Source organism: Panulirus ornatus, chromosome 66 (genome assembly GCF_036320965.1).
Source record: "Panulirus ornatus isolate Po-2019 chromosome 66, ASM3632096v1, whole genome shotgun sequence".
Lineage (NCBI taxonomy): Eukaryota > Metazoa > Arthropoda > Malacostraca > Decapoda > Palinuridae > Panulirus > Panulirus ornatus.
Genome location: NC_092289.1, coordinates 24,724,200 through 24,740,777, shown reverse-complemented (window position 1 = coordinate 24,740,777; position 16,578 = coordinate 24,724,200). Strand labels below are relative to the sequence as shown.

At 41.4% G+C, this 16,578-nt stretch overlaps 2 protein-coding genes across 17 annotated transcripts in view; both read right to left on the bottom strand.

Annotated features, from left to right (window-relative positions):
- Positions 1 to 16,578, bottom strand: part of LOC139746697 (guanine nucleotide exchange factor DBS-like) — a 542,611-nt gene that overhangs the window by 281,738 nt on the left and 244,295 nt on the right. The gene's annotated exons all lie outside the window — the stretch shown is intronic.
- Positions 1 to 16,578, bottom strand: part of LOC139746811 (uncharacterized) — a 75,009-nt gene that overhangs the window by 29,834 nt on the left and 28,597 nt on the right. For 6 of the 11 annotated variants that reach the window (XM_071658377.1, XM_071658376.1, XM_071658383.1 and 3 more), the window contains 2 exons: positions 10,068 to 10,155; positions 1,386 to 1,505 (listed from right to left, as the gene is read on the bottom strand). In XM_071658377.1, the coding sequence (XP_071514478.1) occupies positions 1,386 to 1,505; positions 10,068 to 10,155 (208 nt within the window). The remainder of the gene's footprint in view (positions 1 to 1,385; positions 1,506 to 10,067; positions 10,156 to 16,578) is intronic. The other 5 variants (XM_071658385.1, XM_071658384.1, XM_071658388.1 and 2 more) reach the window with 1 other exon arrangement.

The following is a 16,578-nucleotide window of genomic DNA, read 5'->3' as shown; positions in this document are numbered from 1 at the left end:
TGGAAAGAGGGACAAGTATGCAGTCTGTTGTGGATGAGAGAGCTTGGGAAGTGAGTCAGTTGTTGTTCGCTGATGATACAGTGCTTGTGGCCGATTCAGGTGAGAAACTGCAGAAGCTGGTGACTGAGTTTGGTAAAGTGTGTGAAAGAAAAAAGCTGAGAGTAAACGTGAATAAGAGCAAGGTTATTAGGTACAGTAGGGTTGAGGGACAAGTCAACTGGGAGGTAAGTTTGAATGGAGATATCTGGGAGTGAATTTGACAGCGGATGGAACCATGGAAGCAGAAGTGAATCATAGGGTGGGGGAGGGGGTGAAAGTTTTGGGAGCGTTGAAGAATGTGTGGAAGTCAAGAACACTATCTTGGAAAGCAAAAATGGGTATGTTTGAAGGAATATTGGTTCCAACAATGATATATGGTTGCGAGGCGTGACCTATAGATAGAGTTGTGTGGAGGAGGGTGGGTGTGCAGGAAATGAGATGTTTGAGGACAATATGTGGTGTGAGGTGGTTTGATCGAGTAAGTAATGAAAGGGTAAGAGACATGTGTGGAAATAAAAAGAGTGTGGTTGAGAGAGCAGAAGAGGGTGTTTTGAAAAGGTTTGGTCACAGGAGAGAATTAGTGAGGAAAGATTGACAAAGAGGATATATGTGTCAGAGGTGGAGGTTACAAGGAGAAGTGGGAGACCAAATTGGAGGTGGAAAGATGGAGTGAAAAAGATTTTGAGTGATCGGGGCCTGAACATGCAAGAGGGTGAAAGGCGTGCAAGGAATAGAGTGAATTGGAACGATGTGGTATACCGGGATCGACATGCTGTCAATGGATTGAACCAGGGCATGTGAAGTGTCTGGGGTAAACCATGGAAAGTTCTGTGAGGCCTGGAGGTGGAAAGGGAGCTGTGGTTTCAGTGCATGATACATGACAGCTAGAGACTGAGGGTGAACGAATGTGGCCTTTGTTGTCTTTTCCTAGCGCTACCTTGCGCACATGCGGGGGGAGGAGGTTGTTATTTCATGTGACGACAGGAATAAATAAGGGCAGACAGTATGAATTATGTATATGTGTATATATGTATATGTCTGTGTGTGTATACATGTATATGTTGAGATGTATAGGCATGTATATGTGAGTGTGTGGACGTGTATGTATATACATGTGTATGTGGGTGGGTTGGGCCATTCTTTCGTCTGTTTCCTTGCGCTACCTCGCTAATGTGGGAGACAGCAACAAAGTATGATAAATAAATGAATATTAATATTATGAATGAATACAATAAAAATAAAAGAAAACGGAATGGAAATATTCACAAAAATTATCATCTTTATTAAAGTCTACAGGTAATATAAAACAAATGCAAACAATACTGTAATCCCCAAAATCTTCTCACCTGGTATGTCATGATGTGAACAGGCTGTGAGTGGATGTGCCACTGTGGTGGTGGATGTGGAGGAACCATCACCATAGGCTGTGTAGTTCCAGTACTTGTGGAAAGGTTCTGAGGTTCATTCTGCAAGACAATATTTTGCATAACCTAATTTCTTCGCAAAAAAAAAAAGCATATGTCAATAAATGCTGTATGCTGTATGTTTAAAACAAAAATAAAGGTAAAATGAAGCTTACATTAACTGAAACGTTTCATCAATTGAGTGATTATGAAAGTCAACACTAATCATCACATAGTAATGCGTGTAAATAAATGATTTCATTATCACTACATACACTTTCCAAATATTCTTATGCAATCCTTATTTCAAAATGTCAATAACAATCCATCCAAAATTGATAAAATTAAAATATAAAACTTAAAAACTGGAGCTTACTCAAGTATATCAAATCCCCTACTTATATTTCATCTCAATGATCAATGTGCTCTTGTTATCATCTAGTAGCTTTTTCTTCAAAGGAAACCTAGACTCTTATCTTCATATAAGAATACACTTCAATTCATGTGCTAAACTTTTGATCATTTGCAATTAATAGGACTAAAGCTAGCATGAACCATAAGATTTTGCTGAAGAAACAGAATATCCTAATCACATGTCTCCAGCATCCTGCTGATACTAATAATGATTAATGATTAAAAATTTTATCATTACTTATTTATTTATTCATTTTGCTTTGTCGCTGTCTCCCGCGTTAGCGAGGTAGCGCAAGGAAACGGACGAAAGAATGGCCCAACCCACCCACAGACACATGTATATACATACACGTCCACACACGCAAATATACATACCTATACATCTCAACGTATACATATATATATACACACACACAGACATATACATATATACACATGTACATAATTCATACTGTCTGCCTTTATTCATTCCCATCGCCACCCCGCCCCACGTGAAATAACAACCCCCTCCCCCTTCATGTGTGCGAGGTAGCACTAGGAAAGTCAACAAAGGCCCCATTCGTTCACACTCAGTCTCTAGCTGTCATGTAATAATGCACCGAAACCACAGCTCCTTTTCCACATCCAGGCCCCACACAACTTTCCATGGTTTACCCCAGATGCTTCACATGCCCTGGTTCAATCCATTGACAGCACGTCGACCCCGGTATACCACATCGTTCCAATTCACTCTATTCCTTGCACGCCTTTCACCCTCCTGCATGTTCAGGCCCCAATCACTCAAAATCTTTTTCACTCCATCTTTCCACCTCCAATCTGGTCTCCCACTTCTCCTCGTTCCCTCCACCTCCGACACATATATCCTCTTGGTCAATCTTTCCTCACTCATTCTCTCCATGTGACCAAACCATTTCAAAACACCCTCTTCTGCTCTCTCAACCACACTCTTTTTATTAGCACACATCTCTCTTACCCTATTATCACTTACTCGATCAAACCACTTCACACCACATATTGTCCTCATACATCTCATTTCCAGCACATCCACCCTCCTGCGCACAACTCTATCCATAGCCTACACCTCGCAACAATACAACATTGTTGGAACCACTATTCCTTCAAACATACCCATTTTTGCTTTCCGAGATAATGTTCTCGACTTCCACACATTCTTCAAGGCCCCCAGGATTTTTGCCCCACCCCCACCCTATGATTCACTTCCGCTTCCATGGTTCCATCCGCTGTCAGATACACTCCCAGATATCTAAAACACTTCACTTCCTCCAGTTTTTCTCCATTCAAACTTACCTCCCAATTGACTTGACCCTCAACCCTAATGTACCTAATAACCTTGCTCTTATTCACATTTACTCAACTTTCTTTTCACACACTTTACCAAACTCAGTCACCAGCTTCTGCAGTTTCACCATTGAATCAGCCACCAGTGCTGTATCATCAGCGAACAACAACTGACTCACTTCCCAAGCTCTCTCATCCACAACAGACTACATACTTGCCCCTCTTTCTAAAACCCTTGCATTCACCTCCCTAACAACCCCATCCATAAACAAATTAAACAACCATAAAGACATCACACACCCCTTCCGCAAACCTACATTCACTGAGAACCAATCACTTTCCTCTCTTCCTACACGTACACATGCCTTACATCCTCAATAAAAACTTTTCACTGCTTCGAGCAACTTGCCTCCCACACCATATATTCGTAATACCTTCCACAGAGCATCTCTATCATATGCCTTCTCCAGATCCATAAATGCTACATACAAATCCATTTGCTTTTCTAAGTATTTCTCACATACATTCTTCAAAGCAAACACCTGATCCACACATCCTCTACCACTTCTGAAACTACACTCCTCTTCCCCAATCTGATGCTCTATACATGCCTTCACCCTCTCAATCAATACCCTTCCATATAATTTCCCAGGAATACTCAACAAACTTACGCCTCTGTAATTAGAGCACTCAACTTTGTCCCTTTTGCCTTTGTACAATGGCACGATGCAAGCATTCCACCAACCCTCAGGCACCTCACCATGAGTCATACATACATCAAATAACCTTACCAACTAGTCAACAATACAGTCACCCCCTTTTTTAATAAATTCCACTGCAATGCCATCCAAACCCACTGCCTTGCTGGCTTTCATCTTCCGCAAAGCTTTTACTACCTCTTCTCTGTTTACCAAATCATCCTCCCTAACCCTCTCACTTTGCACACCACCTCAACCAAAACACCCTATACCTGCCACTCTATCATCAAACACATTCAACAAACCTTCAAAATACTCACTCCATCTCCTTCTCACATCAACACTACTCGTTATCACCTCCCAATTAGCCCCCTTCACTGAAGTTCCCATTTGTTCCCTTGTCTTACGCACTTTATTTACCTCCTTCCAAAACATCTTTTTATCCTCCTTAAAATTTAATGATACTCTCTCACCCCAACTCTCATTTGCCCTCTTTTTCACCTCTTGACCTCCTGCCTCTAGCTTTTATACATCTCCCACTCATTTGCATTATTTCCCTGCAAAAATCGTCCAAATGCCTCTCTCTTCTCTTTCACTAATAATCTTACTTCTTCATCCTACCACTCCCTACCGTTTCAAATCTGCCCACCTGCCATGCTTCTCATGCCACAAGCATCTTTTGCGCAAGCCATTACTGCTTCCCTAAATACATCCCATTCCTCCCCCACTCCCCTTACCTCCTTTGTTCTCACCTTTTTCCATTCTGTACTCAGTCTCTCCTGGTACTTCCTCACACAAGTCTCCTTCCCAAGCTCACTTACTCTCACCACTCTCTTCACCCCAACATTCTCTCTTTTTTTTTCTGAAAACCTCTACAAATCTTCATCTTCGCCTCCACAAGATAATGATCAGACATTCCTCCAGTTGCACCTCTCAGCACATTAACATCCAAAAGTCTCTCTTTCGCGCGCCTATCAATTAACACGTAATCCAATGACGCTCTCTGGCCATCTCTCCTACTTACATACGTATACTTATGTATATCTCTCTTTTTAAACCAGGTATTCCCAATCACCAGTCCTTTTTCAGCACTCAAATCTACAAGCTCTTCACCATTTCCATTTACAACACTGAACACCCCATGTATACCAATTTTTCCCTCAACTGCCACATTACTCACCTTTGCATTCAAATCACCCATCACTATAACCCGGTCTTGTGCATCAAAACCACTAACACACTCATTCAGCTGCTCCCAAAACACTTGCCTCTCATGATCTTTCTTCTCATGCCCAGGTGCATATGCACCAATAATCACCCATCTCTCTCCATCAACTTTCGGTTTTACCCATATCAATCTAGAGTTTACTTTCTTACACTCTATCAAATACTCCCACCACTCCTGTTTCAGGAGTATTGCTTTATATTCTATCTTTTATCTTTGATTGCCGTTTCCCATGTAAGTGAGGTAGTGCCAGGAAACAGACGAAGAATGGCCCATCCACACATATACATAGATATACATAAATGCCCTTACACACACATATACATACATATACATATCAACATATACATATTCATACATTTTTTTTTTTTTTTTTTTTTATACTTTGTCGCTGTCTCCCGCGTTTGCGAGGTAGCGCAAGGAAACAGACGAAAGAAATGGCCCCCCCCCCCATACACATGTACATACACACGTCCACACACGCAAATATACATACCTACACAGCTTTCCATGGTTTACCCCAGACGCTTCACATGCCTTGCTTCAATCCACTGACAGCACGTCAACCCCTGTATACCACATGACTCCAATTCACTCTATTTCTTGCCCTCCTTTCACCCTCCTGCATGTTCAGGCCCCGATCACACAAAATCTTTTTCACTCCATCTTTCCACCTCCAATTTGGTCTCCCTCTTCTCCTCGTTCCCTCCACATCCGACACATATATCCTCTTGGTCAATCTCTCCTCACTCATTCTCTCCATGTGCCCAAACCATTTCAAAACACCCTCTTCTGCTCTCTCAACCACGCTCTTTTTATTTCCACACATCTCTCTTACCCTTACGTTACTTACTCGATCAAACCACCTCACACCACACATTGTCCTCAAACATCTCATTTCCAGCACATCCATCCTCCTGCGCACATCTCTATCCATAGCCCACGCCTCGCAACCATACAACATTGTTGGAACAACTATTCCCTCAAACATACCCATTTTTGCTTTCCGAGATAATGTTCTCGACTTCCACACATTTTTCAAGGCTCCCAAAATTTTCGCCCCCTCCCCCACCCTATGATCCACTTCCGCTTCCATGGTTCCATCCGCTGACAGATCCACTCCCAGATATCTAAAACACTTCACTTCCTCCAGTTTTTCTCCATTCAAACTCACCTCCCAATTGACTTGACCCTCACCCCTACTGTACCTAATAACCTTGCTCTTATTCACATTTACTCTCATCTTTCTTCTTCCACACACTTTACCAAACTCAGTCACCAGCTTCTGCAGTTTCTCACATGAATCAGCCACCAAATATATATGTACACGTGCACATTCATACTTGCTTCCCTTCGTTCATTCCTGGCGCTACCCTGCACCACAGGGAACAGCATGCTCTCCCCTGTTTCAGCAAGGTAGGGCCAGGACAACAGACAAAAAGACCAAATTTGTTCACACTCAGTCTCTAGCTGTCATGTGTAATGCACTGAAAACACAACTACCTATCCACATCCAGGCCCCACAGACCTTTCCATGGTTTACTCCAGATGTTTCACATGCCCTGGTTCAGTCCATTGACAGCATGTCAACCCTAGCATACCACACCATACCAGATCACTCAATTCCTTGTACACCACTCACTCTCCTGTATGTTCAGGCCCCTACCACTCAAAATTTTTTTCACTCCATCTTTCCACCTCCAATTTGGTCTCTTGCTTCTCCTTGTTCCCTCCACCTCTGACACTTATATCCTCTCTGTCAATCTTTCCTCACTCAATTTCTCCATATGTCCAAACCACTTCCACACACCCTCTTCTGCTCTCTCAGCCACACTCTTTTCATTACCACACACCTCTCTTACCCTTTCATTACTTAATCAAACCACCTCACACCACATATTGTCCTCAAACATCTCATTTCCAACACATCCATCTTACTCTGTACAACCCTATCTATAGCCCATGCCTCACAACCATATAGAATTATTGGAACCACAATTCCTTCAAACATACCCATCTTTGCTCTCTGAGGTAATGTTCTCTCCTTCCACACATTCTTCATCGCTCCCAAAACCTCTGCCCCCTCCCCCATTTTGTGACTCACTTCTGCTTCCATAGTTCCATATGCTGCTAAGTCCACTTCCAGATATGTAAAACACTTCACTTCCTCCAGTTTATCTCCATTCAAAATTACATCTCAATATATTTGTCCCTCAACTCTACTGTGCCTAATAACCTTGCTCTTATTCAAATTTACTCTCCACATTCCCCTTTCACACACTTTTCCAAACTCAGTCACCAACTTCTGCATTTCTCACTTGAATCAGCCACCAGAGCTGTATCATCAGTGAACAACAACTGACTCACTTCCCAGGCCCTCTCATCCCCAAAAGACTGCATACTCGCCTTTCTCTAAACTCTAGCACTTACCTCCCTAACCATCCCATCCATAAAACAACCATGTGGACATGACACACCCCTGCAGCAGACTGACCTTCACTCAGAACCAATCATTCTCCTCCCTACTCATCTACATGCCTTACATCCTTGATAAAAAAAACTTCTCTGCTTCAAGCAGCTTTCCTCCCACACCATACACTCTTAAGAACCTCCACAAAGCCACCATATACTCTTAAGAACTTCCACAAAGCATTTCTATCAACACTATCATATGCCTTCTCCAGATCCAAAAGTTCTACATACATTTCTCACACATTCTTCAAAGCAAACACCTGTTCCACACATCCTCTATCACTTCTGAAACCACACTACTCCTCCTCAATCTGACACTCTGTACATACCTGCACTCTCTCAATCAGTGCCCTCCCATACAATTTCCCATGAATACTTAACTTATGCCTCTGTAGTTTGAACACTCACCTTTATCCCCTTTGCCTTTGTGCAATGGCACTATGCATGCATTCCGCCAATCCTCAGGCACCTCACCCTGATCCATAAATACAATGAATATCCTTACCAACCAATCAACAACACAGTCACCCCCTTTCTTAATAAATTCTACTGCATAGCTTTCATTACCTCTTCTTTCTTAACCAAACCATTTCCCCTGACCCTCTCACTTCACACACCACCTCAACCAAAACACCCTACAACTGCCCCTCTATCATCCAACACATTCAACAAACCTTTAAAATACTCACTCCATCTCCTTTTCACTTCATCACTTCCTGTTATTACTTCCCTCCTTGCCTTCTTCATCGATGTTCCCATTTGTTCTCTTGTCTTATGCACGTTATTTACCTCCTTCCAAAACATCTTTCTATTCTTCCTAAAATTTAATGATACTCCCTCATCCCAACTCTCATTTGTCCTCTTTTTCAACCCTTGCACCTTCCTCTTAACCTCCTACTTTCTCTTATACATCTCTCAGACATCTGCACTCCTTCTTTGCAAGTATTGTCCAAATGCCTCTCTTTTTTTCTTTCACTAACAACTTTATTTCTTCTCACCTTCCACTCCCCTTTCTGTTCTGCCCACCTACCCACCCATCCCTGATGTGAGCGCAGTACTCCATACAAGGACAAGTCAATCCTTTGTATAAACATAGCAACTGTTCAGAAGATAGGAAGTTTCTTAGAGGCAGACAAGGCAGACTTTGCTATTTTTGTAATGTGGAGTTTCCAAGAAAGAGTCGGTGTTACAGTAATAACAAGTATGAATATTCAGTCAAAAAGTGAAATTACAGAACAATCAAAGGAGAGATGAGAGTTGTGGGGAGTTTTGATAGAGATATGAGTAGATGCTGGGTCTTAGAGGCATTAAATTTAACTAGATTTCATATACCCTACTGAGATATCCTGTCAAAGTCTGAGTGTACTGATGAAGCTGTGTCAAGATAAGATGCAGATCAAGTGAGAAAAGAAGGAGCAGAATTGAAGGATGTGGATGATTGCAGAGTAGAGTCATCAGCATATGAGCACATTTTAGTTATTTGTGGAAGAGAGGAAATCGTTGAAAAAGAGGAGAAAAAGTTAGGGGGACAGGAAAGAACCTTGGTGGGACACCACTGCTGATGGAGAAAGAGGGGTATGGCTGATCCATCAACAACCACAGAGATAGACTGGCCAGAGAGAGAGAGAGAGAGATATGAAGGAGCAAAGTGAGGGGAGGAAGCCAAAAGAGGGGAGCTTAGAGCTAAGACCCTGATGCCAAACCCTATCAAAAACCTTGGATATGTCAAGGGCAGCTATATGTCTCCCCAAAGTCTTTCAGGGATGATGGCCAGACATTGGCAAGATAGGAAAGAATTTTACCAGTGGATCTCACCTTATGGAAGCCGTACTGATGATCAGAGAGAAGACTGTGAATTTCAAAGTGTCTAAGCATATGGGAAATGAGGAGCGATTCAAAGACTTTGGAAATGGTAGATGTTAATGCAACAGGACGACACTGAGAGGGGTCAGAATAGCTACCCTTCTTAGAGATGGGATGTATCAATGCATTCTTCCAAGAAGAAGGAAAAGTTTTGGTTTCCAAACAGAAATGGAACAGACGAGCAACCACAGGGGCAAGTTTTGAGGCACATTCTTTTGGTACATTGGAGATGGATGCAATCAAGACTATAAGTCTTGCCTGTGTTCAGAGTGAGAAGCACTTTTCTAACAGTTCGAAGAGATTATGGGAAGGGGCATAGGATTAGTAAGAGGAGCATCAGGGGGTGAATGAACATTAGTCATCCAAGGTGGAGTGAGAGGAGAAACAGGAACTAAAATTGCTTTGTCTATAGGATAGACAACTATAGTACCATCACAACGGAAAAATGAAGGAAAGGTAGAGCATCAGAAATCATTAGAGATGCCCTTAGCTAAAGACCAGAAAGACCTATCAGTGGATGAAGAAGAGATTATCATACTTCCTTTGAATAAAGGAAAGCTTTGCCTTATGGATAACGTGCTTGCAGTGGTTATGGACAATGATAAAAGCTGAATGGAAGTCAAAGGAAGGAGAGTTTTTCCAAGCATAATATACCTGTTTCTTTGCCTGAATGTTGAGAACAGGAACAGTTGAACCATGCACTGGATTGTCTTGGAGGAAGAGGGGATAAATACTTCCATTCCTGCAAGAATACCCTCTGCTATGCATTTAGTGGAGACAGATGCATCACCACAAAAGTAATTTACACAAGGAAAGTCAGAAAAGAAGTTATGTAATTTATTCCAGTTAGCTTTGTTCAGGTGCCACTACTTATATTTAGAAGGGGTTTCTGTAGGGGTAGGAGCCCTTAAAATAGATACATTTATGAGAGCAATCAGATGAATCAATTAGGGGCAACATTGAGTAGTTAAAGTGGGATGGACTAGAGGTGAAAAACAGATCCAGAATATTGGGAGAGTGGTCACAGCGGCCAGCTAGTGTTGATAAATATATTGTATGAATACAACCTCTGCACATTCCTTGGGTATCCCTGCTGAACTTCTTGGTAGGATATGTAAAATTGTGGCTGCATCAAATACTTTGCTAATAAATTCACAGAGAGGAATTTATTGCCCATCAAAATTTTAGATAACCATGCTCCTATTAAATGGTTTTCATAAGAAACAAACCCTGGTGCATTTCCACCACACAGTTACTTGGCAATAAAAAGTTGTTTAGAGACTAGCACTGATTCAATGGCCAGTTAGAAGTTGCACTGACTGAGGTTTTACTGTACATACCAAAGACTTCAGGAATGCAAGGAATACCTCTGTATTATGCCACATATGAAATGTGTGTCCAATTCACCATGAAATCATCCACATACTGCTAGTACTATGTAGTACCAAGACTCTGGATGGTGTGAACTGTTTCACAGACAGATTCATCAGCACAAGTCCTAGGTTTACAGATGAACAATACAGGAAAATCTTCTTAAAAGGGATTCTCAAACTGTGTTAAAACATCCAGCATCATTCTTTGTCTGATGATGGAGTGATTGTTGTAAAAAGCGTCCACTAGCATGGTGAATATCCACAGCAGATTTTGCATCTCCAGTATAATGCTTTTCAAGCTCATCCAGAAATCTGTGTAGATACCAGTACCAACATGGAAACAGATAAAACTGATTGGCTGTATGGCAATTCTTGTAGCAAAGTTCAACTCTCATTTGAATAGGTTGAGCTCTAGCATAAGCACTGAATACTATACAAGGGCAAATCTCTAAATCAATGGGTCTTATTCCAAAATGACAATGAGAATGCAATATCTCTTTAGCAATGTTGATATTGACTTATCTAAATAGCATAGAAATGAAGGTATTAACACTGACATCAAGATTCAAAGAACTTTAACATCTTAAATGTAACCAAAACAAATTTAGCATTAACCAAAAGGTAATAGAAATGACTTAGAAAACAGCAGGAATCTTCACACTTCCGATATCAGTTAAAATATCTTATTTGTTCATTAATGGTGCTCTAAAGTCTTAAAAACATAACTCCACACACTAAAATTGTGGCCCTATGTGTCTTAGTGGTCAAATTATTGTTAAAATAGGATATCATTTGTCCTATTCAGGATACTGAATGTTCTAGGAACATTGGGTTTACTGAAGATAGTTATTAGATATAAGGCTATTTGGAAGGGGGTGGATGTGTTGAAAATGAAATGTCTGAGGACAGTATATGGTAAGGTGATTTGATCCAGTAAGAAATGAAAGGGTAATGGAGATATTTGGTAATAAGAAGTATGTGGTTGAGAGAGCTGAAGAATGTGTACTGAAATTGTTTGGACATATGGAGGGAATGAGTGACTAAAGGCTGACAAAGAGGATATATGTGTCAGAAGTGAAGGGAGAAAGGAGACCGTGGAGACCAAATTGGAGATGGAAAGATGGGTGAAAAAGACTTTGAGCAATTGGGGCCTGAACGTACAGCAGCGTGAAATGCCTGCACGGGATGGAGTGAATTAGATCGATGTAGAATACTGGGGTCGACATGCTATCAATGGACTGAGCCAGGGCACGTGAAATGTCTGGGATAAACCATGGAAAGGTCTGTGGGGCATGGTTGTGGAAAGGGAGCACTAGTTTCAGTGCATTACATGACATCTAGACAATGGGTATGTGCAAATGCAGCCTTTCTTTGTCTGCACCTGGGACTACCTCGATAAGATAGGAAATGGTGATCAAGTATGAAAAAAAAAGGTATTAAACAATAAATATCTTAATGGGATAAACAGCAATGTTACCATCATGAGTTCCAAGAATAAAGTAGTGACAGGATATAGCACAATATGATACACTGATTTTGATATAGCCTGAGTCCCTAATTTACTCCCAATTTTTTATTACAATATGAACCATTGCAACATAATGCAAGTCTAGCAGGCCATGTGCCACAGGGTCTCAATGCTGCGCATGCCACTCTGCCCACCATGTCAGTTCTCTGCAAGCATTCAAAGCATGAGGAATCATTTGCCTTTCATACATTTCTATGCTTCTACCAACTTGAACCAGTGACTACTATGTCTATGTGTCCAGCAATTACACTCACAACAAATGAAACTGTTCAGAGGGTAATGAAAACCCTTACTTTAGAGGATAAGTAGGTCTAGTGCTTCAGCAGTTGCTCGCCATTATGGCATTAAATGAGGGCTGCACTCTCACTATAAAGAAGAAAAGAGAATCTATCAGGAAAGCCTTTTCATAGCCATCTACTTCAAAGATGGCAAGGCATCTTAATCTTGGGATGCTGACATGTATGATGACGGATAACACCCTGAAAACCTGAGCAAGAAATGCATGTGCGACAGTTTTCTTTGACAAAGCAAATGATCAAAAATAAAGCCAGTAAGAGAGAGCAAATCTAACATTAGCCAAGGTTGGCTTCACAATTTTATCAAATGTGCCAGCCTAAGAAGCAATATTCTATTAAATGAGGCTGCAAAAGATGATGTAGAGCCTGCAGAATGCACAAAAGTGGGACTCCATAAAATCATAAAGGATCAAGTTACACACCAGATCAAATATGTAACTGTGACAAGACCAGCCTTTACTGGAAAAAGATTTCAAAGAAAACATACCTGATGAAGGCTAAGGCAAAGGCTCCTGGTTATAAAGCTAGCAAAGACCAAAAGTCACATGGGTGCAACAGCAAGTTTTAATAAAATGCATTATTCCCACTAGTGAGGTCTAAATATATATATATATATATATATATATATATATATATATATATATATTTTTTTTTTTTAAACTATTCGCCATTTCCCGCGTTAGCGAGGTAGCATTAAGAACAGAGGACTGGGCCTTTGAGGGAATACCCTCACCTGGCCCAATTCTCTGTTCCTTCTTTTGGAAAATTAAAAAAAAAAAAAAAAACGAGAGGGGAGGATTTCCAGCCCCCCGCTCCCTCCCCTTTTAGTCGCCTTCTACGACACGCAGGGAAAACGTGGGAAGTATTCTTAATCCCCTATCCCCAGGGATAAGATATATATATATATATATATATATATATATATATATATATATATATATATATATATATATATATATATATATATATATGTATATATATGTATATATATATATATATATTTTTTTTTTTTTTTTTTATACTTTGTCGCTGTCTCCCGCGTTTGCGAGGTAGCGCAAGGAAACAGACAAAAGAAATGGCCCAACCCCCCCCATACACATGTACATACACACGTCCACACACGCAAATATACATACCTACACAGCTTTCCATGGTTTACCCCGGACGCTTCACACGCCTTGATTCAATCCACTGACAGCACGTCAACCCCTGTATACCACATCGCTCCAATTCACTCTATTCCTTGCCCTCCTTTCACCCTCCTGCATGTTCAGGCCCCGATCACACAAAATCCTTTTCACTCCATCTTTCCACCTCCAATTTGGTCTCCCTCTTCTCCTCGTTCCCTCCACCTCCGACACATATATCCTCTTGGTCAATCTTTCCTCACTCATTCTCTCCATGTGCCCAAACCATTTCAAAACACCCTCTTCTGCTCTCTCAACCACGCTCTTTTTATTTCCACACATCTCTCTTACCCTTACGTTACTTACTCGATCAAACCACCTCACACCACACATTGTCCTCAAACATCTCATTTCCAGCACATCCATCCTCCTGCGCACAACTCTATCCATAGCCCACGCCTCGCAACCATACAACATTGTTGGAACCACTATTCCTTCAAACATACCCATTTTTGCTTTCCGGGATAATGTTCTCGACTTCCACACATTTTTCAAGGCTCCCAAAATTTTCGCCCCCTCCCCCACCCTATGATCCACTTCCGCTTCCATGGTTCCATCCGCTGACAGATCCACTCCCAGATATCTAAAACACTTCACTTCCTCCAGTTTTTCTCCATTCAAACTCACCTCCCAATTGACTTGACCCTCAACCCTACTGTACCTAATAACCTTGCTCTTATTCACATTTACTCTTAACTTTCTTCTTCCACACACTTTACCAAACTCCGTCACCAGCTTCTGCAGTTTCTCACATGAATCCGCCACCAGCGCTGTATCATCAGCGAACAACAACTGACTCACTTCCCAAGCTCTCTCATCCCCAACAGACTTCATACTTGCCCCTCTTTCCAAGACTCTTGCATTTACCTCCCTAACAACCCCATCCATAAACAAATTAAACAACCATGGAGACATCACACACCCCTGCCGCAAACCTACATTCACTGAGAACCAATCACTTTCCTCTCTTCCTACACGTACACATGCCTTACATCCTCGATAAAAACTTTTCACTGCTTCTAACAACTTGCCTCCCACACCATATATTCTTAATACCTTCCACAGAGCATCTCTATCATATGCCTTCTCCAGATCCATAAATGCTACATACAAATCCATTTGCTTTTCTAAGTATTTCTCACATACATTCTTCAAAGCAAACACCTGATCCACACATCCTCTACCACTTCTGAAACCACACTGCTCTTCCCCAATCTGATGCTCTGTACATGCCTTCACCCTCTCAATCAATACCCTCCCATATAATTTACCAGGAATACTCAACAAACTTATACCTCTGTAATTTGAGCACTCACTCTTATATATATATATATATATATATATATATATATATACATATATATATATATATATATATATATATATATATATATATATATATATATATATATATATATATATGCAAGAGTTTTGGAAAGAGGGGCAAGTATGAAGTCTGTTGGGGATGAGAGATCTTGGGAAGTGAGTCAGTTGTTGTTCGCTGATGATACAGCGCTGGTGGCTGATTCATGTGAGAAACTGCAGAAGCTGGTGACTGAGTTTGGTAAAGTGTGTGAAAGAAGAAAGTTAAGAGTAAATGTGAATAAGAGCAAGGTTATTAGGTACAGTAGGGTTGAGGGTCAAGCCAACTGGGAGGTAAGTTTGAATGGAGAAAAACTGGAGGAAGTAAAGTGTTTTAGATATCTGGGAGTGGATCTGGCAGCAGATGGAACCATGGAAGCGGAAGTGAATCATAGGGTGGGGGAGGGGGCGAAAATCGTGGGAGCCTTGAAGAATGTTTGGAAGTCGAGATCATTATCTCGGAAAGCAAAAATGGGTATGTTTGAAGGAATAGTGGTTCCAACAATGTTGTATGGTTGCGAGGCGTGGGCTATGGATAGAGTTGTGTGCAGGAGGGCGGATGTGCTGGAAATGAGATGTTTGAGGACAATATGTGGTGTGAGCTGGTTTGATCGAGTAAGTAATGTAAGGGTAAGAGAGATGTGTGGAAATAAAAAGAGCGTGGTTGAGAGAGTAGAAGAGGGTGTTTTGAAATGGTTTGGGCACATGGAGAGAATGAGTGAGGAAAGATTGACCAAGAGGATATATGTGTCGGAGGGGGAGGGAACGAGGAGAAGTGGGAGACCAAATTGGAGGTGGAAAGATGGAGTGAAAAAGATTTTGAGTGATCGGGGCCTGAACATGCAAGAGGGTGTAAGGCAGGCAAGGAATAGAGTGAATTGGATCAATGTGGTATACCGGGGTTGACGTGCTGTCAATGGATTGAAGCAAGGCATGTGATGAATCTGGGGTAAACCAGGGAATGTTCTGTGGGGCCTGGATGTGGAAAGGGAGCTGTGGTTTCGGGCATTATTGCATGACAGCTAGAGACTGAGTGTGAACGAATGGGGACTTTGTTGTCTTTTCCTAGCGCTACCTCGCACACATGAGGGGGGAGGGGGATGTTATTCCATGTGTGGAGAGGTGGCGATGGGAATGAATAAAGGCAGACAGTGTGAACTGTGTGCATGTGTATATATGTATATGTCTGTGTGTGTATATATATGTGTACACTGAGATGTATGGGTATGTATATTTGCGTGTGGGGACGTGTATGCATATACATGTGTATAGGGGTGGGTTGGGCCATTTCTTTCGTCTGTTTCCTTGCACTACCTCGCAAACGTGGGAGACAGCGACAAAGCAAAATAATAATGATAATAATATATATTCTTTTTTTCTTTTAAACTATTCGCCATTTCCCGCGTTAGTGAGGTAGCG